This window comes from Schistocerca nitens, chromosome 6, assembly GCF_023898315.1.
Source record: "Schistocerca nitens isolate TAMUIC-IGC-003100 chromosome 6, iqSchNite1.1, whole genome shotgun sequence".
In the NCBI taxonomy this organism is placed as follows: Eukaryota; Metazoa; Arthropoda; class Insecta; order Orthoptera; family Acrididae; genus Schistocerca; species Schistocerca nitens.
This window is the reverse complement of record NC_064619.1, coordinates 151,604,989-151,631,363: the sequence shown is the minus strand read 5'-3', so window position 1 is coordinate 151,631,363 and position 26,375 is coordinate 151,604,989. Positions and strand designations below refer to the sequence as shown.

At 40.7% G+C, this 26,375-nt stretch overlaps 1 protein-coding gene across 5 annotated transcripts in view; it reads left to right on the top strand.

Annotated features, from left to right (window-relative positions):
- LOC126262924 (actin-related protein 8) overlaps positions 1-26,375 on the top strand; it is a 186,763-nt gene that overhangs the window by 134,961 nt on the left and 25,427 nt on the right. For all 5 annotated transcript variants that reach the window (XM_049959847.1, XM_049959849.1, XM_049959845.1 and 2 more), the window contains one exon: positions 5,941-6,190. In XM_049959847.1, the coding sequence (XP_049815804.1) occupies positions 5,941-6,190 (250 nt within the window). The remainder of the gene's footprint in view (positions 1-5,940; positions 6,191-26,375) is intronic.

The following is a 26,375-nucleotide window of genomic DNA, read 5'->3' as shown; positions in this document are numbered from 1 at the left end:
TTATAAATACAAAATCATATAGGAGTAATGCAGGAGTAGGTTTAATAAGGAATAAAAAAATAGGAGTGTGGGTAAGCTACTACAAACAGCATAGTGAACGCATTATTGTAGCCAAGATAGACACGAAGCCCACACCTACTACAGTAGTACAAGTCTATATGCCAACTAGCTCTGCAGATGATGAAGAAATTGATGAAATGTATGATGAAATCAAAGAAGTTATTATGGTAGTGAAGGGAGACGAAAACTTAATAGTCATGGGTGACTGGAATTCGAGAGTAGGAAAAGGGAGAGAAGGAAACATAGTAGGTGAATATGGATTGGGGATAAGAAATGAAAGAGGAAGCCGTCTAGTAGAATTTTGCACAGAGCATAACTTAATCGTAGCTAACACTTGGTTCAAGAATCATAAAAGAAGGTTGTATACATGGAAGAATCCTGGTGATACTAGAAGGTATCAGATAGATTATATAATGGTAACACAGAGATTTAGGAACCAGGTTTTAAATTGTAAGACATTTCCAGGGGCAGATGTGGACCACAATCTATTGGTTATGAACTGTAGATTAAAACTGAAAAAAGTGCAAAAAGGTGGGAATTTAAGGAGATGGGGCCTGGATAAACTGACTAAACCAGAGGTTGTAGAGAGTTTCAGGGAGAGCATAATGGAACAATTGTCACGAATGGGGGAAAGAGTTACAGTAGAAGAATGGGTCGCTCTGAGGGATGAAGTAGTGAAGGCAGCAGAGGATCAAGTAGGTAAAAAGACAGGGGCTAGTAGAAATTCTTGGGTAGCAGAAGAAATATTGAATTTAACTGATGAAAGGAGAAAATATAAAAATGCGGTAAATGAAGCAGGCAAAAAGGAATACAAACGTCTCAAAAATGAGATCGACAGGAAGTGCAAAATGGCTGAGCAGGGATGGCTAGAGGACAAATGTAAGGATGTAGAGGCTTATCTCACTAGAGATACCGCCTACAGGAAAATTAAAGAGACCTTTGGAGAAAAGAGAACCACTTGTATGAATATCAAGAGCTCAGATGGAAACCCAGTTCTAAGCAAAGAAGGGAAAGCAGAAAGGTGGAAAGAGTACATACAGTGTCTATACAAGGGCAATGTACTTGAGGACAATATTATGGAAATGGAAGAGGATGTAGATGAAGATGAAATGGGAGATACGATACTGCGTGAAGAGTTTGACAGAGCACTGAAAGACCTGAGTTGTAACAAGGCCCCGGGAGTAGACAACATTTCATTAGAACTACTGACGGCCTTAGGAGAGCCAGTCCTGACAAAACTCTACCATCTGGTGAGCAAGATGTATAAGACAGGCGAAATACCCTCAGACTTCAAGAAGCATATAATAATTCCAATCCCAAAGAAAGCAGGTGTTGACAGATGTGAAAATTACCAAACTATTAGTTTAATAAGCCACAGCTGCAAAATACTAACACGGATTCTTTACAGACGAATGGAAAAACTAGTAGAAGCGGACCTCGGGGAAGATCAGTTTGGATTCCGTAGAAATATTGGAACACATGAGGCAATACTGACTCTAAGACTTATCTTAGAAGGAAGATTAAGGAAAGGCAAACCTACGTTTCTAGCATTTGTAGACTTAGAGAAAGCTTTTGACAATGTTGACTGGAATATTCTCATTCAAATTCTAAAGGTGGCAGGGGTAAAATACAGGGAGCGAAAGGCTATTTACAATTTGTACAGAAACCAGATGGCAGTTATAAGAGTCGAGGGGCATGAAAGGGAAGCAGTGGTTGGGAAGGGAGTGAGACAGGGTTGTAGCCTCTCCCCGATGTTATTCAATCTGTATATTGAGCAAGCAGTAAAGGAAACAAAAGAAAAATTCGGAGTAGGTATTAAAATCGATGGAGAAGAAGTAAAAACCTAGAGGTTCGCTGATGACATCGTAATTCTGTCAGAGACAGCAAAGGACCTGGAAGAGCAGTTGAACGGAATGTACAGTGTCTTGAAAGGAGGATATAAGATGAACATCAACAAAAGCAAAACTAGGATAATGGAATGTAGTCAAATTAAATCGGGTTTAAAGTAGTAAAGGAATTTTGCTATTTGGGGAGGAAAATAACTGATGATGGTCGAAGTAGAGAGGATATAAAATGTAGACTGGCAATGGCAAGGAAAGCATTTCTGAAGAAAAGAGATTTGTTAACATCGAGTATAGATTTAAGTGTCAGGAAGTCGTTTCTGAAAGTATTTGTATGGAGTGTAACCATGTATGGAAGTGAAATATGTACGATAAATAGTTTGGACAAGAAGAGAATAGAAGCTTTCGAAATGTGGTGCTACAGAAGAATGCTGAAGATTAGATGGGTAGATTACATAACTAATGAGGAGGTATTGACAGAATTAGGGAGAAGAGGAGTTTGTGACACAACTTGACAAGAAGAATGGACCAGTTGGTAGGACATGCTCTGAGGCATCAAGGGATCACAAATTTAGCATTGGAGGGCAGCGTGGAGGGTAAAAATCGTAGAGGGAGACCAAGAGATGAATACACTAAGCAGATTCAGAAGGATGTAGGTTGCAGTAAGTACTGGCAGATGAAGAAGCTTGCACAGGATAGAGTAGCATGGAGAGCTGCATCAAACCAGTCTCAGGACTGAAGGCCACAACAACAACAACAACAACAACAACTATGTTAGAACTGTACTCTAATTATGTATTCATACTGTTGAGACTGAACTATTACAAATGTTCGTATTATGGCTGAAACAAGTGAGAACTGCAATGAGCTCAATTTCAAAGAACAACTGTGGAAATTTTGGTGAGAAAGGGAGGCGCAGTGGTTATAGGAGTAGGAGGGGCAGTAGATAAGTCAAGATTTTATAAACTACAGAAAGCACCATGGATAAGACAAAGGGAGAAAGAGAATGAGGGTGAATGAGAAAAATGTGGGAAAATGGGAGAAAGGAAAGGCACAATGGTGGGAAGAATTAAAAAATAATTTCAAGCAAATGTTATACAAGCTAGAAGAAGATGTAGCAAAATCGGAGAATTTAGAAACTGAACATTAAGTAGAAATGCCATAAGTGGACATGGGGGTATGGAAGACAAACAAACTGGAAACAGTTGAAAATATGAATGAATAAGGCCGTGTGAATACAAATTTAGGTCGGGTAGATTAAGCAAAAGAAAAAAAGCAATAGTGTAATGAAATAGAGGAAGAAATGTATAAAATGGAGACTTAAGCTGTGGTGAATTTGTGTGTTGATGGTGTATTGAAAGCAGACCAGATTAGTGGACATCAACTGGAGTTCAATTTTGATGACTATGCATGAAGATTCAGAAGGACAAAAGTGAGCAAATGGTATATGTAAAGAGAAGACGACTACAGAAGATACCAAGGCATTTACAATGATTTACTGTGCTACAGTAGCAGAAGACTGTGGGAAGTGGGCACAAATGGATCAGTTAAAATACAGTAGTTTGAACAGCATCTAGAAGAGGAAAAAAGCACCATTGAAGAAGAAAAAATTACCCATAATATCATTGAGAACCATACTGTAGCACCACCACTATTTTTCAGCGCTACAAGGGTGCAGGTGAGTGTGGAATTTACCAGACGATTGTTCTGACTGATGCAGATGCATCGCTTTCCAGCCAGTGGGCCACCTTGGGGCTCGCTTCAGCTGCAGCTGACCTTCTGCCCTTGGCACACGCCCAGGGGGACATTACCACAACAGAGTGTTGCTTTCGTCAATAAAATGTATGACTAATAATGAAGCTTCTCTGAGCCACTATAAATCATGTTCCTGACAACAACCCACTGTCTCAATTCAACCCTGCCTCTGTAAAGGTTATCCACGACAGGTCTCTTGATTTCCGGTGTCGCGTAAGGGATCAACATCTCAGGCTGGACCAGGAGCCTCGTCTGCAGCCACAACTTGCAGTGTCAACATGCAATGGGGTGTGTGCATTTTATGTTTATTTTTGTTGTCATCCATCTCAGGCTTCTATAATACAAAAACTGAAGAGAGCAGACCAAAATACAATAAAAGGAAAGTGAACAAAAGAAATGTGTGGCAAACAAAGGAGAGGGAAGAGAGGGTGAAAAGGAAAATCAAATGAGATAGAGAACTAGAAACTATTTCAAAAACATCGACATCACACTTGTGCCACGGATCAAAACATAGAACTTGTTTTACAGCAGCAGACAGACTGAAGCCTTTTTATGCTATAGTAACAAGTGGGATAGAATTCTGTTCATAAAAAAAACTTTACGAGTGTAAATGACTTCGCGGTATTCAAAATATTATCTGCAAGTGGACACTTAGGTGGTATTTGTTAAGCATTAAGTTTACAACATGTCCTGAACTGACAGCAGTAGCCTATGTAACTATGAGTGGGATTGGGGGGTGGAATGCCTCATCCCATCAAGCAGCGAGCTGAGCCAAGTCCACATGTCAACACTGTAAAGGCATGGAACTTAACCAACACAATGCCGCCTTTGGGTTCACTGGGTATGAGTCTGTGCATGCACAGGGCTTACCACTGGCTGCTGGTGCCAGAGTGGGAGCATTGACCTACAGCTGTGCATGACAAGCCAACAGCTAAAGTTTACAAACAGGGCCATGTGTACTATAGCATGAGCGCGTAAAGTACCCTTCCATGATGAACCACAAGTGGCCTATCATCATACCCACTAATTAACTGTGCTTATGTGTATAGTGCATATGTGAGGAAAAGTGTATTTCATGTTATGTTTGGTTTTGCCAATTTACGTACTGTTTTCTTCCAGCTGATGGATTCAAACTAAAGACATAAGGTGACTAATGACATGGATGTTGTTTAGCTGAATTGTTAAGTGATTGACATCTCATTTCTAATTGTGTGTTTTGATGGTTAATCTTATTTTGTGTTTTTTTTATTTGTTTCGTTTAAAAATAAGAGTATACTGAATCACTTGAGTAAAATAAGTTTGGTCAGCACTGGTATGTGTATATCTGTGTAATGGTTATGTTAGTAGTAAGCAATTAATGAATTATCTGTGACCATACTAATATGAAACATTTACAAAGTAAGCTAGTTTATGGTACTAGTTATGCAATTCTAATTTCATTAACTTCAAGTTTTGCCTATTCTTGTTCTTGTAAGTTTTCAAATTTTTTACCAAATTTTAAAAAGAAGTTGGTGGGAGAATGTAAGGTATCTTTGCCTTACAGTGATATTAAGTCCCATAGTGCTCAGAGCCATTTGAACCTTACAGTGGTACCTTTGCCTTAAACTAATCTCTGAGTGGCAGCCAGAGTGCGGAGCAGTTGTTAGGGTTGCATGCCCACTTTTATTAGAATTATACATGCAGGCTGAGTGCTGAGCGAATAAGAATATTGAGCAGAATAGCTGGAAGTATAAGAATGCATGAATAATTTTATATCAAAGTAGCAAATAGTTGGTGCATTGCTGACAGAACTAGCAGTCATATAATTTGCTATTTTTGTCTTTTATTGAACAAGAAAACTGTCACTGTGCTTGTAATAGGAAAGAGTACATATGTGTGTACTTATCTTGTGAAAAATAGCAAGTTTCAGTTCAATAAGTAGTGTTCTGATATAACTCCCCCACTCTATCTGCGAGAGGAACAGGAAAGGAAATGACTAGTAGCGGTACAGGGTACTCTCCACCACACACTCTACTGTGACTTGCGGAGTATTTATGGCGATGTACATGTAGGTGAACTGCTGTGTGTGTAGAATTATTTCTTTCTTTTTAATGTTCAACATATTGTATGATTTAGTACTTGCACTTTCGATATTTACTTCTCCCCTACACTGATAGAGCCTTACAATATTTATACTACTTCTAAAACATGTGGCAGTTTTCACTAAATGTTTCAGTTCTTTCTTAAAAATTCATATTTCTTAGGGGAATATGTTGATTTTGTTGTGTTTATTCCATTTTGACAGAGACGGGGAGCGAAAGAGGCCCTGGAACCTTTGTCAGGTGGTTTTGCTGGAAGTGAACTGGATGGCATGAATGCAGGTCTAGACTGCAGTGGTGTTGGGGGACAGACAGGTGAAGAAGATATAGTAGTGGATGCTATGGATGCAACAGTTCCAACTACTGTTCGGGATGCTGATACAAAAGAATTTGTTGTTGGGCCAGAACAGGTTCTTGGTCTTGATCAGGCTATTCTACAAAGTATTGATCGTTGCCGTAAGTCCAGATTGTTACTAATGAATCCCACATTTGTTATAACTGTGTAGTTTTTTCCATGTCCTGATTTTCAGTATTTTTAATCAAGATGTTGCTGTTGCAATGCATATTTTATCGTATTTCGTACATTATTGTTACAGGGAACAGTTTCTTAAGGAAATTTTTTGTAGCAGAAGTTATGTAATAGTAATTTACAATCACTTGGCTATTAATTCTGAAAGTATCTAAGATTTAAAAGAAATAAATTTTGAAATGGTTATTACAGTGTAACTGCAGACATAATTTGCCACTGACTCAATGACAGATGGAAACATAATTTACCAGATAATAACTGAAGTTGTTATGGTCCATTTACCTATAGTTTGATGTTGCACTCAGTTTTGATGTAAGTTGAAGTCTCGTGTCTTCCTATATTAAAAAAAAAAAAAAAATCATGGAAACAGATGCTGTTAAGCATAGTGCTAAATGATGCAGACCACATAAGAAATGAATTTTAAAAGGGTTTCCTTCCACTTTATTTGCACCATAATGTAGTCAATAGTCAGTTCCAAGTTTACAATTTATAGTTTCTATAGGTAAAGGGATGCACGTCTCTTCCTTTGTAAATACATATGGAAGAAGAATCACCCAATCATTAAACACACTCACAAAATTTGTTAAGTTCACAGTGGCATAAACTAGCTTGGCTAAGATTGTTAAGATTCCAAATATTATTCGTTTCATATTCGTTGCAGACATGTATTGTGCGCATCACACTGTTCAGAATAATTAAGGGAACATGATGTTAGGCATCTGCCATACTCCACTGAGCACTAATTGAGGACTGGGTATGTTACCAAATTGTAATGTTATCTTTCACAAATTAAATACACAACAGAACATCACCAGATCCTCAATAATTTCCGTAAAAAGAACTGATATGTCTGACAGGTGTCAAAAACAAAGTGGAAACAGTCATTTATCCCACCATCCTGGGTGTTTTTCATTGGATTTTCAGACAATACAGTAAAGTGTATGCTCTAGGTGAGCATTTATCACTGTCTGACACCTATGTGCCATTCTCTGTAGAAGTCTGTGGAGGTCACCTTGTGGCATCCATTCCCATTCTGCAATGAGAGTCCACGAGAGTTCCTGGAGAGTCTGGGTACAATGGTGAACACTTCTGTCAGGATGATGGTCAACACGTCTGTCATGTGTGTCCCCACATATGCATGATGGGCTTTAGGTTGAGACTCACTGCCAGCCATTCCATTACTTCAGAACACATCCCTGCGAACACCTGCCACATAGGCCCTGGCATTAGAAAGAATTCAGGCAGCACCAACAGGATCTGTTTGATGTGCTGCCTGGCAGTAAGGCAACTGTGGACAGTGACAAGATCCAAATGGCTGTCAATACCGAAACCTCCCCACAACATCACAGAACCTTGGAAATCTGTCAATTTTCTGGACAGCATTTGGCAGGCACAACTCACCATTGGTCCCCACATATGAACATGGCCATTGTCTTGTGTCAGAGGATATCTGGACTCATCTGTGAATAGCACGTTTGCCAGTGACGAAGTTGACTGTTGACATGAGAATGGCAGAATTGAGGGTGAACTGCAAGATGTTTTCGTGTCAAATGTGTGCTCAAACAGGACTTCTAGGACATAAGGTTCATTTGCATAACTTGTTTATTATAGTCTGATCGGATACAGTGACTCCAGTGGCTCTTCTGAAATCCTCATGCTATTCTGTTGCGGTATCCGTATGACACTGAAATGCTGAGATGGTCAGATATGGGTCTTCACATGGGGTTTTAATGCTTCGGCGACCTTGTCCAATTCCCCTTGTGCACTGGCCTGTCTCTCTGTACTGTGTCCACAACATATGGATTACATGTGGAGAGGCATTGGCTTCTGCAGTAAAATGACTGAAAGTCCATTCTTTTTGGATCAAACAGAACTGCCCTTGCAGATTGTACTGCATTAAAATGTCACATTGCATGTGCTTGGTCGAATACCATATCCACAATTGCCATTTGTGTACCTCACTAGAAAACGCTGTGACACTGGTACACACTTCCTTCTGAAGGGTCACTGGACACTGTAATGTGTAACACAACCATTAGATGGTGAATAATTGTAATTGTTGCCTTCAGTGAAAGTGAAGATCCCAAGCCATTCAGTGGGACCACAGTTGCTGCCTGTATTAAAATAGATTTAACATGATGGATGCTGACACATGTGTTCCCCTAATTATTTTGAGCAGTGTATACTGGAGTGCAGAATTTCTCTTTAACTGAAAAAGAGGTGTTATCCAGCTGCTGGCAAGACACAGATTGTAACATGATCTGACGTATAGATGTTGTCGATGTGCTGGTTGGTCACAGACTTTAAACTCCATATATGTTTAGCATTTCCTTACTAGCCACACACTTTCATAGGCATAAGTATATGATGTGAATCCTGGGGGGGGGGGGACATTATACTTTGAAATTCAGTTAGGTTAGTTTTTATTACTTTGCAGGGATTTGTTTGATTTATGAAAAATATTTCAGGTTAGTAATTCACATAGCCTCATCTGGAATACCCGTCTGATGAGTATAATATCCCTCTTGAAATAAATATTATATGATTGTAATCACACAAAATCTTAATTACCAACTGAATTAATTAGTGAGAGGTATTGTCTGAGTCAAAAGAAATGCAGCAGTAAAATTATATTGTTAAAATTCAGAATGTTGCAGTCCTAGTAAACAGGCAATTGGGATCTTGAGGGTTCATACTTTTTATGTCAGTTATTTTGTAAGGTACTTAATTTCAGATAATTATAAATATGTTCTTGGAAGGTTGGAAATGTCTGCTTTTGAATTACTGGTAACAATACTTCCTCTGCTGCTTCTTGGCTCACACTGTTCTGCAGTTGTATTACGATATCGTAACTTCAATTAGCTGTAATTTTTAATTACTCAGGCTTCCATTAAGATCACTTACATTATTGTAATCAGGAAGGTAAATATAAACAGTTGAAATATAAGTATAACAGAGACTTTACATAAATAGTGATTTTATGTATTCCTGTAAAGATTACTTATATGTGTGCAACTACATTAGATGTGAAATAAAAGAACGAAAAATGGTAGTTATTCTTGGAAGCAGAAAATATAACAGATGAACTGGATTCCAACTTGCTACCTTTCAAAGTGTATGCTAGTTCCATTTTATGAGAAAATGAAATTACACATTAATACAGGAATGCTGTTGTAGAAATATTGTTAAAAATAATATTGGAGGTATTAAACTGATTATATTACACAGAGTGAACAATAAGAAGTAAATGTATGGCATGAATTTAATAAGAATGCTATGAGATATGCAGCTTTTTAGAGGCATATTAGCTACAGAATCTCTCTTTGTATAAATCTGCAATATTGGTGACACTTCTATGAGAGCTCGGATGGTGTTAGGTTGCTTGAGAAATATGAAATGTTATATGAATCTTGCTTGTGGAGACTTTTTTGGTGTAAAAGACCCTTTTATTTTCATTTATGTTTGCTGTCCGCACCACAGAGTCAGTACTAAATTACATTCTAGCACATCTAATGAATACAAAGGTTTTTCTTAATACATATATAGCACACAGTAGATGATAATCTGATGTGTAAGCTACAGATTCGTAAAATGTCAGTGAATATTTTGTGTTTTGCATTTTATGATGCAAGGACAGCACATAAATTGCTGACCACCATACCACTCATGTAAAAAGTAGATGTGATGTAAACTGTGTTCTTATATTAAGCAACTCACCTAAGTTGATGAGTCTCTCATGCGTAGCCTTTCTAAGTGACAAGGGTGGTTTCCATTATTGAAAGGCATTCTACATTCACATAGGTGTTAGTTGCTGCATGTCTAATCTGTGAACCACAATCTCCTAAGGGAACAGGTTGCATATTATAGTACTGGTGGCCTTCCTGACATGTTTCTTCCCACACTTCTTTCCCTGTGTTTCAGACATGTGGCCAGGTACACTGAAATCGATAGTATGTAAGTGCCTGTTATGTATAGCAACCATAGAGATGTGGTTCACATAATCATTCTATTGGCAGTCTTGATATGATGAAACTGAAGTTTCTTACTGCTGCATCGCAATCACCTTCTGTTTTATATTCAAAAGATGACTGATGTTGCTGACAAGGGAAACTCTCCATCACACCCCTCTCAGCTTTGGTGGTAAGATGCACCAGTGGATAGCTCATCAAAACTGAACACAAATCAAGCATGAAAACAGGAAAAAGGTGTACTGAATTGTAAAAATAGAAGTAAAATAGAAACAGTGAACAGTCTGAGCTCAAGATGTGCAACAAAGAGCGAAATGCAAGAACCTCAGTGTCATGGTTGTGTGGTCACAGCGTTGGACAACAAAGTGGGAGATATGTGTTCAAACATAACATGAGTTATGTAGTAAGAATATATTACCATCACAAGTAAATGTGATGACTAATGAGAGCAGGCTAGATGCTACATAGACCTCTCACAGAAATGAAAACAATAAATAAACGGGTGTGAACTATGTTATAACAAATGAATTCGAGAGTCAGAACTTCAAAAACGGAATGCAAGAGTCATAACATCTGTTACTTGTGTAGAACAAATAGAATGTTTGTATGTCTGGAGGTCCCTTCCTTACACTTTGCTGTTACAAACTGATGTTACACCACAACACTGACTCAAATTTGAATACAGCTAATAGACACATCGGTGACTGGATGGACAGGCCATAATTTTGTGGTAAAAAAAGAAAATGGATGGGGGTGCAGGAAGGAGATTTGAACACAGATCTCCCCCTTCGCAGTCCAACAGTGTGACCACATAACCACGATTCCATGGATATTCATATTTGCTTGATGTTGCACATCTTGAGCTTGGACCATTCACCGATTGTATTTTACTAATTTTTTTACAGTTCAGTACACCTTCTTTGTATGTTAATGTTCAATCAGTGTTCAGTTTTTGATTGACTACACACTGGGCCACCTTACCACTCAATCTGAGGGAGCTGTGATTGGGAGTTGTCCTTGTGAGAGCTGACAATACATATATGGGCCAGATACGATAAAAATTTTGTTCATTCGAAGTGACTTGACAAGCTTCGAGCTTGTATGATGGCTACTGCCTCTGTGGTAGACAATAATATGTACCTAGGTATTGATTGTGACCAATTTGGTTGGAAATCAGGACAGAAGGTGCTTAACTTCATAAGGATAATCAGTTGTTTTCAACACATTATTCAATATTTTGATTGCATCTTCATTAGTGGTCAACAAGCCACCTTAACAGAGGGTGTGTCTAATGTCGTTACATCCCTCCCTGTCCCCCCTTTCCTGTTACTTTCATGAATGGCGTGTAGAAAGAAATACTATTGGTAAGCCTCAGTGTGAGCACTGCATTTCTCTGATTTTCCTGTCATCATCAGTACATGAGATGGATGTGGGAGGATCTGGCCACTGAATTTCTGTTATTCTCTTGAATATATTGTTAATGTTTGATGTTTTGGATTTGGGGAGCAGATAAATAGTACACAAACCAAATAACTGAAGGTTTTTTTTTTGGGGGGGGGGGGGAATATTGAAGTTCTTATTAGTCTGATGAACTGTGTAGTAAGGAAGTGTTTGTGCTAAATAGCAATTACTTTTCTGCAGCACATTTTCCTTTTCAAAACAAATAATATGTGATGCAGATAAGTCCTTGTGGCTCAGTGTAATTTATGTACAATGGAGGTGCCATAAATTGGATTATTGGATTCTCTACAACATAACATATATGAGGCCAAATTTTTTTGCCAATAAATTAAAACCAGAGTGAAAACCCGAAGAAGTCTTGCACAGATGTGTTTTATAGTGTCTCTTGTATGCCCGTTGATTGTGTCACATCACATTCTTCAATTCTGAACATGCAGTGAGCATGTATATGTACCTAGAACAATAGTATCTCCCCCCACGTGGGAAGAGCATGCTATCATTTGATTTCTTCATGCTGAGGGGTTCTTCCTGATTTCATGCATCCCATATAATTAAATGTAATGTGTGACAGGAAATTGTGGCAGTGGTGCAGGAACTTTGAAATAAGACATACAGATGTTCATGATACAGGCAGTCAGGGAAGAAAGCAAGTGTCAACCGATGATCATGTTCCGCGAGCAGATTGGGCGACTCAGGAAAGTCTATGGAGGCCAATTCAGAACAAGTAAAGAGGAATGTTGTCATCAGGCATTGTCCTTCTTTATGACAATGCTTGGGTGCACACTGTAGCTGTGACAAAGACACTCTTGCCGCCATTTCAGTGAAAAGAGTTTGATTATCTCCCATACAGCCTGAACTTGGCTACCGCTGATTTTCTTTGTTCACATGAACTGCTGTATTTGGGGACAGCATTTTGGCACAGACAGTTAGCTGCAGACCAGCATAGAGAATTGTCAAAAAGCACAGGCAGACCTCCTGTGATGAGGGAATTAGATAGTTGCCAACATGCTATGACAAAAGTCTTAAGTTAGTAGTCAGAGTGTATAGAGAAGTACTGGAAGGTGTAGCTAAATGTTGCAAATAAAACGTTTTTGTTTTTCCCTGTGGTTTCCATTTCTTGGCCTGTCAGACAGTTATACAAAGAGGCATCTCTGCAGCTTCCAAGTTGTAATCCCGTGGGTTTGTCTGATTTGTTGGGTGCTAACTTGATGAAACTTCGGTAGAAGATCACACTGTAACCTGATTGATGATGCACCAGCAGTCGGTACACGATGAACATTGCAGAGAGATGTGCGTTTCTTCAACTATTAGGCAATACGCAGAGAACATTTATGGGTTGATCTAGTCTTTGAAGCAGCTTTCTGATGTGGGCACACCATTCCAGTTGTGAGTCATTGATTAGCCGTACAAAGTGTGCTGTTGAAATTATGTTAGTATATAGTCTCCATGAGAGCAAATGAAATTGCTCAAGGGTTAACAGATGGTGGAGTGATTATGTCCACAAAGTCTTCCATCCACTCTGAGGCTGTATCATCAATGTTTATAAAACTTTAGACTTTCTACAATAAAATTATTTTCATCATGGCAGCAACAACAGCAACCGAAATTGTCTTGAATGAAAAACAGCCCACAGTTGCACTAAATTATGTTTATTTTAAACCTTGACCAGGATTGTGCTGTAATAATATAGCCTTATTCAGAAGTCCTAAAAATGATAAAAATAACATCTAGACCAGTGATACAATCTACATATAAACTTCAAAATTACGTAAGTGATAACATATTACTTACATACACAATAATAAATGAAAAATGTCTTAGCCCAGTGGCCGCGTCAAGACCAATAAAATAACTTCAACAGACATAAACCTGTTTCAAACATAAGTAAAATTACATATGGCACCATATGTCCTCTGCCACTGCCTCTGTTATACTGGGTGCACAGTCGTCAAGTGTGCCACACCCCGCGCACCATAGGTGGCGCTCACCACGGTGAGCTACATCGCAGCGTTTATCTGGCAACTAGTCAATACATACAACAATAAATTAATAACAAGCCTACATGTGCAAGTGAAGGACCATATACTTATTAATAAAAATGTCCAACAGATGAAGTATTGTTGCATATGATCATTAGAGTGGTAGAACATTAACAGTTATAACAAAGTTGGTCGTATCACAATTTGATGCATGATTCAGAAACAAGACTATCATAGGCAAATATAATTTCAGCTTACATTATATGCTCTAATAGTTTATAAGGCAAATTCTACCAGCCAACCGTAGTCATTGTACATAGCCACACTACCAATGATTGATATTAGCTCTATGACCAGCAAGCACCCTAGTGCATGAGTGCGGTAACATGGTACAAGATAACAAAGGGCACATTAACATATCGGTCTCAAACACAAACCACTGTTAACATAAAAGTAGCTCATGACTCTTTATGACAAATTCTTACTGTAGCATTGTCTAAAAACATTAGTTTATCTCTAAAGATAATCATACCATCATATGGTGCAGTCGATTAACTACTAGAGCCTATCTGCTACACCCAATAAGGGCTGAAAACTTTCAAGGAAGCTGGAACTTTTCAAATAACACTGATCATTCAGTAAATTCCTATTGTCAAACTTTTTGTGCTTGTATATCTGGAATATAGGTGGAATATAGTCAAACGTGAGATGGGGCAGCCTGACAGTGCGTAGCATACCATAGCAATAAAGCTAAATGGTGATGTTGTGAGTGATAATTCACAAGTTGCAAGTATTTTTAACAATCACTTTCTAAATGCAACAGCAAAAATAGGGTTAAAGGGTTCAGTTGAAGAAGCAAAAAAATATGTTAAAAATGTCATTCCCGGGACTTGAGCCCTTTAGAAATAGCACCAACATCCCCCACTGAAATTAAGGGAATTATAAATATACTGAAAAGAGCTCATGTTGTGTTGATGGTGTCTCTAACAAAATTTTGAAGTGTTGTTCTAATTTAATAAGTGGAGTCCTTAGCGATATATGTACTGCTTCACTGGCACAGGGAATTTTTCCAGACAGATGGAAATACGCAATTGTCAAACCTCTTCATAAGAAAGGGGACAAGAGTGACTTAAATAATTAGAGACCAATCTCATTGCTTACTTCATTTTCTAAAATATTCAAAAAAGTTATGTATTCAAGAGTAGTCTCACATTTAAGTGAAAATAAGATACTCAGCATGTCACAGTTCGGATTCTGGAAGGATTACATGACTGAGAATGCTATCTACACACTTACCCATCAAATAGTACAAGCCCTAAATAACAAATTATCACCAGTTGGTATTTTTTGTGATCTCTCAAAGGCATTTGACTGTGTGGATCATGTCACACTCTTAGAAAAACTAAGGTTTTATGGAATTGAAGGCTATACACACAGCTGGTTTGAATCATACTTAATGAACAGAAAGCAAAATGTTGTGCTGAATAGCACAAATAATGTTGGGAGGGTGGTAAATTCTAGTGAATGGGGAGTTATCACAAAGGGAGTCCCACAGGGTTCAATTTTAGGTCCTATCCTGTTCCTTATTCATGTGAATGACCTCCCACTTAACATTCAGCAAGCTGAACTAGTACTTTTTGCAGATGACATGAGTGTTATAGTAAATCCCATTCCAGAAAAAGCAGCTGAAGATATTGTTAAGGGTGTCTTTCAAAGAATTATTAAGTGCTTCTCAGAAAATGGACTCTCCCTTGGTTTTGAAAAAACTCACTATATCCAGTTCTATACACCGAATAGAGTCATACTGACAATTGATGTAGCATATGAACAGGACTCAGTTAACAGGGTAGATTTCTCCAAATTTTTGGGTGGTCACATTGATAACAACTTGAACTGGAAGCCTCCTAACATACTTTGCATATTTCTACTCAATAATGTCTTATGGAATAGTTTTTTTGGGTACCTCACCACGTAGACATAAAGTATTGATTGCACAAAAGAGAGCAGTGAGAATAATTAGTGGTGTTCACCCAGGGACGTCATGTAGGCATATTTTTAAGGAGATAAGTATTTTAACTGCACCATCAGAGTACATATATTCACTAATGAAATTCATTACAAATAATCCATCTCAATTTGTGAAGAACAGTGATGTTCATGCGTACAACACAAGAGGGAAAAATGACCTGTCCTATCTGTTATTCAGGCTGTCAGTTGCTCAAAAAGGAGTACATTGTTCAGCAACAAAAATCTTTGATCATTTGCCCAACAACATAAAGTGCCTGGCAGGTAACAGATCAAGTTTTAAATCTAGCTTAAAATCATTTTTAAATGCAACAGTGACAATAACAAACGTAATTGTTGGGTTCAAATTAATGATATGAATATAATAGAGGGAAACATTCCACATGGGAAAAATATATCTAAAAACAAAGATGATGTGACTTACCCAAAGAAAGCGCTGGCAGATTGATAGACACACAAACAAACACAAACATACACACAAAATTCAAGCTTTCACAACCAACGGTTGCTTCATCAGGAAAGAGGGAAGTAGAGGGAAAGAGGAAAGGATGTGGGTTTTAAGAGAGAGGGTAAGGAGTCATTCCAATCCCGGGAGCGGAAAGACTTACCTTAGGGGGGAAAAAGGACAGGTATACACTCGCACACACACACATATCCATCCGCACATACACAGACACAAGCAGACATTTGTAAAGGCAAAGAGTTTGGGCAGAGATGTCAGTCGAGGCGGAAGTACAGATGCAAAGATGTTGTTGAAAGACAGGTGAGGTATGAGTGGCGGCAACTTGAAATTAGCGGAGGTTTAGGCCTGGCAGATAACGAGAAGAGAGGATATACTGAAGGGCAAGTTCCCATCTCCGGAGTTCTGACAGGTTGGTGTTGGTGGGAAGTATCCAGATAACCCGGACGGTGTAACACTGTGCCAAGATGTGCTGGCCGTGCACCAAGGAATGTTTAGCCACAGGGTGATCCTCATTACCAACAAACACTGTCTGTCTGTGTCCATTTATGCGAATGGACAGTTTGTTGCTGGTCATTCCCACATAGAAAGCTTCACAGTGTAGGCAGGTCAGTTGGTAAATAGCACCCACGTGACTCTGCCTTTGATCGTGTAGACCTTCCGGGTTACAGGACTGGAGTAGGTGGTGGTGGGAGGGTGCATGGGACAGGTTTTACACCGGGGGCGGTTACAAGGGTAGGAGCCAGAGGGTAGGGAAGGTGGTTTGGGGATTTCATAGGGATGAACTAGGAGGTTACGAAGACACTCTTGGTGGAGTGGGGAGGATTTCATGAAGGATGGATCTCATTTCAGGGCAGGATTTGAGGAAGTCGTATCCCTGCTGGAGAGCCACATTCAGAGTCTGGTCCAGTCCCGGAAAGTATCCTGTCACAAGTGGGGCACTTTTGTGGTTCTTCTGTGGGAGGTTCTGGGTTTGAGGGGATGAGGAAGTGGCTCTGGTAATTTGTTTCTGTACCAGGTCGGGAGGGTAGTTGTGGGATGCGAAAGCTGTTTTCAGGTTGTTGGTGTAATGGTTCAGGGATTCTGGACTGGAGCAGATTCGTTTGCCACGAAGACCTAGGCTGTAGGGAAGGGACCGTTTGATGTGGAATGGGTGGCAGCTGTCATAATGGAGGTACTGTTGCTTGTTGGTGGGTTTGATGTGGACGGACATGTGAAGCTGGCCATTGGACAGATGGAGGTCAACGTCAAGGAAAGTGGCATGGGATTTGGAGTAGGATCAGGTGAATCTGATGGAACCAAAGGAATTGAGGTTTGAGAGGAAATTCTGGAGTTCTTCTTCACTGTGAGTCCAGATCATGAAGATGTCATCAGTAAAACTGTACCAAACTTTGGGTTGGCAGGCCTAGGTAACCAAGAAGGCTTCCTCTAAGCGACCCATGAATAGGGTGGCGTACGAGGGGGACATCCTGGTACCCATGGCTGTTCCCTTTAATTGTTGGTATGTCTGGCCTTCAAAAGTGAAGAAGTTGTGGGTCAGGATGAAGCTGGCTAAGGTAATGAGGAAAGAGGTTTTAGGTAGGGTGGCAGGTGATCGGCGTGAAAGGAAGTGCTCCATCGCAGCGAGGCCCTGAACGTGTGGAATATTTGTGTATAAGGAAGTGGCATCAATGGTTACAAGGATGGTTTCCGGGGGTAAAGAATTGGGTAAGGATTTCAGGCGTTCGAGAAAGAGGTTGGTGTCTTTGATGAAGGATGGGAGACTGCATGTAATGGGTTGAAGGTGTTGATCTACATAGGCAGAGATATGTTCTGTGGGGGCTTGGTAACCAGCTACAATGGGGCAACCGGGATGATTGGGTTTGTGAATTTGAGGGAGAAGGTAGAAGGTAGGGGTGCGGGGTGTCGGTGGGGTCAGGAGGTTGATGGAGTCAGGTGAATGGTTTTGTAGGGGGCCTAAGGTTCTGAGGATTCTTTGAAGCTCCGCCTGGACATCAGGAATGGGATTACCTTGGCAAACTTTGTATGTGGTGTTGTCTGAAAGCTGACGCAGTCCCTCAGCCACATACTTCCGACGATCAAGTACCACGGTCGTGGAACCCTTGTCCGCCGGAAGAACGACGATGGACGATCGGTCAGCCTTCAGATCACGGATAGCCTGGGCTTCAGCAGTGGTGATGTTGGGAGTAGGATTAAGGTTTTTTAAGAAGGATTGAGAGGCAAGGCTGGAAGTCAGAAATTCCTGGAAGGTTTGGAGAGGGTGATTTTGAGGAAGAGGAGGTGGGTCCCGCTGTGATGGAGGACGGAACTGTTCCAGGCAGGGTTCAATTTGGATAGTGTCTTGGCAAGTTGGATCATTAGGAGTAGGATTAGGATCATTTTTCTTCATGGCAAAGTGATATTTCCAGCAGAGAGTACAAGTGTAGGACAGTAAATCTTTGACGAGGGCTGTTTGGTTGAATCTGGGGTTGGGGCTGAAGGTGAGGCCTTTGGATAGAACAGAGGTTTCGGATTGGGAGAGAGGTTTGGAGGAAAGGTTAACTACTGAATTAGGGTGTTGTGGTTCCAGATTGTGTTGATTGGAATTTTGAGGTTTTGGAGGGAGTGGAGCTGGAAGTGGGAGATTGAGTATATGGGAGAGACTGGGTTTGTGTGCAATGAGAGGAGGTTGAGGTTTGCTGGAAAAGTTGTGAAGGGTGAGTGAGTAGCCTTTCCAGAGGTGGGAAACCAGGAGATTGGATAGTTTTTTCAGGTGGAGGGTGGCATGTTGTTCCTCAAAAAACTATCCAATCTCCTGGTTTCCCACCTCCGGTAAGGCAACTCACTCACCCTTCACAACCTTTCCAGCAAACCTTATACACAAATATTCCGCACGTCCAGGGCCTCGCTGCGATGGAGCACTTCCTTTCACGCCGATCACCTGCCACCCTACCAAAACCTCTTTCCTCATTACCTTAGCCAGCTTCATCCTGACCCACAACTTCTTCACTTTTGAAGGCCAGACATACCAACAATTAAAGGGAACAGCCATGGGTACCAGGATGGCCCCCTCGTACGCCAACCTATTCATGGCTCGCTTACAGGAAGCCTTCTTGGTTACCCAGGCCTGCCAACCCAAAGTTTGGTACAGATTTATTGATGACATCTTCATGATCTGGACTCACAGTGAAGAAGAACTCCAGAATTTCCTCTCCAGCCTCAACTCCTTTGGTTCCATCAGATTCACCTGGTCCTACTCCAAATCCCATGCCACTCTCCTTGATGTTGACCTCCATCTGTCCAATGGCCAGCTTCACACGTCCGTCCACATCAAACCCACCAACAAGCAACAGTACCTCCATTATGACAGCTGCCACCCATTCCACATCAAACGGTCCCTTCCCTACAGCCTAGGTCTTCGTGGCAAACGAATCTGCTCCAGTCCGGAATCCCTGAACCATTACACCAACAACCTGAAAACAGCTTTCGCATCCTGAGACTACCCTCCCAACCTGGTACAGAAGCAAATAACCAGAGCCACTTCCTCATCTCCTCAAACCCAGAACCTCCCACAGAAGAACCCCAAAAGTGCCCCACTTGTGACAGGATACTTTCCGGGACTGGACCAGACTCTGAATGTGGCTCTCCAGCAGGGATACGACTTCCTCAAATCCTGCCCTGAAATGAGATCCATCCTTCATGAAATCCTCCCCACTCCACCAAGAGTGTCTTTCCACCGTCCACCTAACATTCGTAACCTCTTGGTTCATCCCTATGAAATCCCCAAACCACCTTCCCTACCCTCTGGCTCCTACCCTTGTAACCGCCCCCGGTGTAAAACCTGTCCCATGCACCCCCCCACCACCACCTACTCAAATCCTGTAAGCCGGAAGGTCTACACGATCAAAGGCAGAGCCATGTGTGAAAGCACCGACGTGATTTACCAACTGACCTGCCTACACTGTGAAGCTCTCTATGTGGGAATGACCAGCAACAAACTGTCCATTCGCATGAATGGACACGAGTAGACAGTGTTTGTTGGTAATGAGGATCACCCTGTGGCGAAACATGCCCTGGTGCACGGCCAGCACATCTTGGCACAGTGTTACACCGTCCGGGTTATCTGGATACTTCCCACTAACACCAACCTGTCAGAACTCCGGAGTTGGGAACTTGCCCTTCATTATATCCTCTCTTCTCGTTATCAGCCAGGCCTCAACCTCCGCTAATTTCAAGTTGCCACCGCTCATACCTCACCTGTCTTTCAACAACATCTTTGCCTCTGTACTTCCACCTCGACTGACATCTCTGCCCAAACTCTTTGCCTTTACAAATGTCTGCTTGTGTCTGTGTATGTGCGGATGGATATGTGTGTGTGTGTGAGTGTATACCTGTCCCTTTTTCCCCCTAAGGTAAGTCTTTCGCTCCCGGGATTGGAATGACTCCTTACCCTCTCCCTTAAAACCCACATCCTTTCGTCTTTCCCTCTCCTTCCCTCTTTCCTGATGAAGCAACCGTTGGTTGCGAAAGCTTGAATTTTGTGTGTATGTTTGTGTGTCTATCGACCTGCCAGTGCTTTCGTTGGGTAACTCACATCATCTTTGTTTTTAAAATCATTTCTTTTGGACAACTCCTTCTACTCCATGGACAAGTTTCTGATTCAGAAAAAAAAGTTACCTCTAAATGTAGTTGCATGTGTAGAACTAAAAATTTCAGTAATATTAATATTAGCACTATTCATGTGTGTATATATATTTTGTAATCTGACTTGTTCCACATCATATTGATAAAATATTGGGAAATTGATCTATGGAACATGACATAACTAAAACTAAAAACTGTTATTAATTTATTGTCATATGTATTGACTAGTTGCAATGTAGCTCACTGTGGTGAGCGCCACCTATGGTGCACGGTGTGCATCACACTTGACGACCTTGCACCCAGTATAACTGAGGTAGTGGCGGAGGACATATGGTGCCATATGTAATTTTACTTATGTTCGAAACAGGTTTATGTCTGTTGAAGTTATTTTATTGGTCTTGACGTGGCCACTGGGCTAAGACATTTTTCATTTATTAGTGTGTATGTAAGTAATATGTTATCACTTACGTAATTTTGAAGTTTATGTGTAGATTGTATCACTGGTCTAGAAAAATAAGACTTATGAAGAAGGCTATATTATTATATTAGAAACCATGGTCAAGGTTTAAAATAAACATAATTTAGTGCCACTGTGGGCTGTTTTTCATTCGAGGCAATTTCTACAATAAGTGTGTCATGTTAGTGTCACACTTATGTGAGGTACAGAATGATTTCAAAATGTCAGATTTGCATTGTTTCAAGAATTTTTCCTCTGATATTGACAGATTTGCATTTTAGGTACACCATGTGCTGTTTAAATTTTCTTAAAGAAATAGCCTGAGAGCGTTCCAGGTTCCAGTGTATTGTAGACTGTTTATTCGAGTAGTAGTGAATGGTTTCTGTGAAATAGTTGTAGAAGCTGCTTTCTCGAGTACTTCCATGGATCACTCATACCATGAATAGATAATCTTTCCTCTCAGCTTTTTTTAGAATGCCATTTAGCTCAGCTAGGAATCTGAAGTGTAGGAGGCAAATTTGCTGTCAAAGTGAGGTGGAAGGTCAATGGGACAGTGATCTGCAGTCTTTCAAGAGTTCCCACTCCCAAGTCATTAAACTTCCTGGCAGATTAAAAGTATGTGCCAAACCGAGACCTAAACTTTGGACATTTGCCTTCTGTAGCCAAGTGCGCGACTGACTGAGCTACCCAAGCAAGACCTGTCCTCGTGGCTTTACCTCTGCCAGTACCTCATCTCCTACATTCCAGGCTTCACTGCAGTTTTCCTGTGAAACTTGCAGGGCTAGCACTCCTGGAAGGAAGACTATTGCAGAGAAATGTTTTAGCCACAGCCTGGGGGATGCTTCCAGAATGAATTTTCACTGTGCAATGGAGTGTGCACACACTCCGTTGAAGACACCAAAAACACAACACGTTTCCATACCTAATACAGTGTAGAAAAAATGCTAGCATTCAAAACAGTTTCCAGTCATCTTTGAATGGATAAATACAGTTCCTGTATAGTTTTCAAGGGAATCTTCCTGAAAAATAGTGGCAAGTTCAGGTAACAATGATCTCTAAACTAGACCACAAAGGTTCAATAATATTGAGATCTCATGACTGTGGTGGCCAGGGAACATGTGACAATTCATCTTCGTGCCCACAAAACCAATCCTGGACGATGTGAGTTGTGTGAGCAGGGGCCCTGTGATCTTGGAACACAGCTGCACTATTGGGGAATCAACATTTTACCATTGGATTGAACTGATCAGCCCAGTTGGTCAGATAATCATTGGCTGTAATGCGACAATGCAGGGTAGCCATGGACCCATAGAATACCATGATATGGCTGTGAAATTCATTACTGAACACCTGCCACGTTTTGCTCTTGGGACATAAACTTGGTCAGAAGCTGGAAACAGTGTGAAACCAGACTCATCTGAATAAACTACTTTCTCCTATTGCACCATAGTCCAGGTTTTATGGCTTCGGCCCTATGTTTTCCTGTTACGGGCATTAGCACCAGTGATGAGTGATTTTAGAATTCCAGCTAGCCCTGCAGTTCCCTGCTTATAGGGACCCCTTCCTGTTGGTTTGGTGCTGACAGGGCTCACGTGTGTGATGTTCAATAGTGTAGTGGCTTTTGCAGCTGTCATCATCTTATTTTTCATCACAGTCCTATTCAGCAACCATCTGTCATGATCATGCAACACAAACTTTTGTAAGCATTGTGAGTTAGTGGATGATTTTGTTCTGTTTTCACTGTATGCAATGTAAATCTTCAGTACAGTGCCTCTTGAAATACCAAACAATTCAGTTCCCTTGGTACATCAAATGTTTTAATTTTATATGCAAAACAGGCCATTTTCCCATCTCTTGAAGAGAGGTAATTTTGATACCTCACCTCAAGGACCATCATCTTATCGAGCTGTGTAGAAAATACCCTGGAGCAAATAGTTAGCCATTATCTAGCCTGGATGTTAGAGACCAAGCAACTCCTTAGTCGTTCTCAATATGGATTCAGGAGATTTCGATCTACTGTTGACGACCTGACTGTGCTAGAGGCAGCTATCCAGCAGGCTTTCCTGCATAAACATCACTGTCTCAGTATATTGTTCAAAACCAGTATGGCATAAGCCACTTCTTGGAGACCAGTATTCCATGGCAGCTCCATCAATGTGTCTTTCATGACCGTATGCCCTTCTTCATATGGTTCTTCTGTCTAAGCATTTTTTTCAGTCCCGAGTTGGTGACGTGCTATCGGATCATTTTGAGCAAGAGAAATGTGAAATTTATTTTATTTATCCCACAACATACAGAATTTCAGAATGTAAGTCTGAAGTACAGGAGATATGTCAGGGCTACAATTTACTTATTTAAAATTTTTGTCAAACTTACAATATTACTTGTTGTAGAACTTACTTATTTAAAATTTGTCAAACTTACAATATTACATACTGGAAAATTTACACAAGGCTCTTTCTAGCACTATTTTAGACTTTGCATCCGCTATAACTAGCATAAATTTTTATTTCATTTTAAGGATCCAGCTCAAAGTATCACTTTGAGCTTCATGAGTTCTTCCACTGAGTAGTAGCACCTTCCAGTTAGAAATATTTAGCTTCGTATTCATTATGTCACACCCTTTTCTTTTGTTGTGAAGTTTCATGGCTATATATTCAGATGGGTCTGAGCATACAATTCTAAGCAATGTTCCTCAGGGCAGCATTTTAAGTGTTACTCTCTTTTCCATACCCATAAGCAGTATCACGTTTATGATGAAGACTCCTGTACAATGCCCCTTATTTGTGAATGGTTTTGCAGTTTTCTGTTCCTCCTCCATTACTGCAACTGTGATTCGTCAGTTGCAACTTACAGTGCAGAGGTTAGGGGATTGGGCTGCAAAGACAGGTTTTCAGTTTTGTGCTGATAAGTATGTGTGCATGTTCATTTTAATCATTCTTGTCTTTTTAATTTGCCTGACTTGCATCACCATTCTACATTTTAAAGACTGTGAAGTTTGTGGGCCTCATTTGTGACTCCAAATTGTCATGGTTACCACACCTTAGAGACCCGAAAGACAGGATCCAGAAGGCATTGAATATCTTGAAGTGCCTTAGCCGCAGGTCTTGGGGAGCAGCAGGATGCTTTTGTTTGATCACAGCTAGATTGTGGGTGCACAGTGTACGGACCAGTGAGGTCTTCTTATGAGAAGATCATTATCGTTGTCCATCATGAGGGGATTAGGCTGGCCATGTGTGCTTACAGGACTAGACCCACACCCAGTCTCTGTGCTGAGGCTAGGGAACCACCACTCACCATCCAGCAGCAGTTCAGTATGGTGCGTCAGGCACGTAAGTTCCTCACTGCTCTGAATGCACTTGCATAGTGTCGCTCGTCCATCTCTGGATCAGCTTTTCTCCAGTCATCCACAAGTAATAATACCACTTGGGATCCACTTGCAGCATGTGCTGAAGTTTCTTGGTGAGGAGCAAGTACAACCACAAGTCCAGCGTTTTAACCATTTGCCACACTGATTACTGCAGATGCCTAGAGTAATTTTAGATTAAGGGCAGTACAGTGAGATTGTGGTACTGCATATCATTTTATACATTATTTTATGACATTTTAACCGATCACCATGACCCTATAGCTGTATTTACAGATTGGTGTAAACAGCAGGTCCTGTTGGATGCTCTGTTGTTTTCCATGATTGTGTCCTCAAGATCTGACTGCCTCAAGACCTTATGTTTCCTCAAGATCAAGATCCAACTGCCTCAAGACTTTCCTGTCTTCAGCTCAGAATTATTCGCAGTTGTGTGGGTGCCGGAGCAGATAAGACGTGTTTCGAGTGCTAAAGTCCTTGTCTGTTACCATTCATCTTAGTGTTCTTCACTCACCACAACTTGAGGTTGGTGAGGCTGACAAGGAAAATACTGCATTTATAACTCCTGACACCCTCTTTGAGTTTAAAGTAATGCTGTTTGGGCTGCTTAATAGTCCAGCCACCTCCGAGCATATGATGAACAGTTTGCCTGAACACCTTGTTAATGATGTTTCTTTCTTATCTGGATGGCATTGTCATCTTTTCTGAGACATTTTAAGAACATCTAAGCAGTCTGACAACTGTGTTGAAGTGTGTTCAGACTGCCGACCTTGGCTGGAATCCAAAAAAATGCCTCTTTGCAGCCCAAGAAGTAAAAGTCTTGGGGCGTCTACTGAATGATGATGGAGACTGTCCTGATCCATAGAAAATAAGAACAGTCACAAATTTTCTGAGTCATTGGCATGTTCATGATGTGAAGTTTTTTTCAGAATGTGCTCAAACTACCAGCAATTGATAAAGGACTTCTGCACCAAGGCACGTCTATTGCAAGAATTACCTGCAGGAAGACACCAAATTTCCATGAAACTATGTGCAAGAAAGGTCTTTTCCTGCCCTTAAGCAGGTGCTAATGTCTTCTTCAGTCCTAGCATTATATGGCTAAAATGTCAAGACAGAACTTCACACTGACACTGGCGGTTATGGGATAGATGCAGTTCTTGTGCAAATTTGGGAAGATGCTGTGAAGGTGATAGCTTACTCTTCCAGAGTACTCTCCAAGTCCGAGATGAACTACTCTACAACTAAGAAAGAGTACCTTGCAGTTGTTTGGGTCATGAACAACTTCTTGCTATATTTACTTGGCAAATCATTTGCCATTGTGATTCTGTATGCTAGCTGACAAGCCTGAAGGATCTGTCAGGTTAACTGGCAAGATGGCCAGTTAGGCTTCAGGAGTATGATGTCATAGTGGTGTACTGAAGTGGAAACAAACACCATATCTGCCCTTCAGGGAATCATTTTCCAAAACATAGCAACAGAGATGAGATCTTAGCCGTCGCTGCATTAAATGACATTGCTGCTGAACAGAGGAATATCCAGCAGTGCTGAAAATCATAGAAACGGTGAAGGAGGGGAAATCAACTAGAGGAGAATTCCAGTTAATAAACAGAGCACTGTGTAACAGGAACTATGATTCGTTGAGGCAGAGTGATTGCTCATGATCCCAGGTCATCTGCGACCAGCTATCCTGAAGTATTTCCATGTTGTTCCTGGTCACCTGGAATTAATAAGGATTTTAAACAGAATCAGGCACAAGTATCACTGGCCAGGTGTCT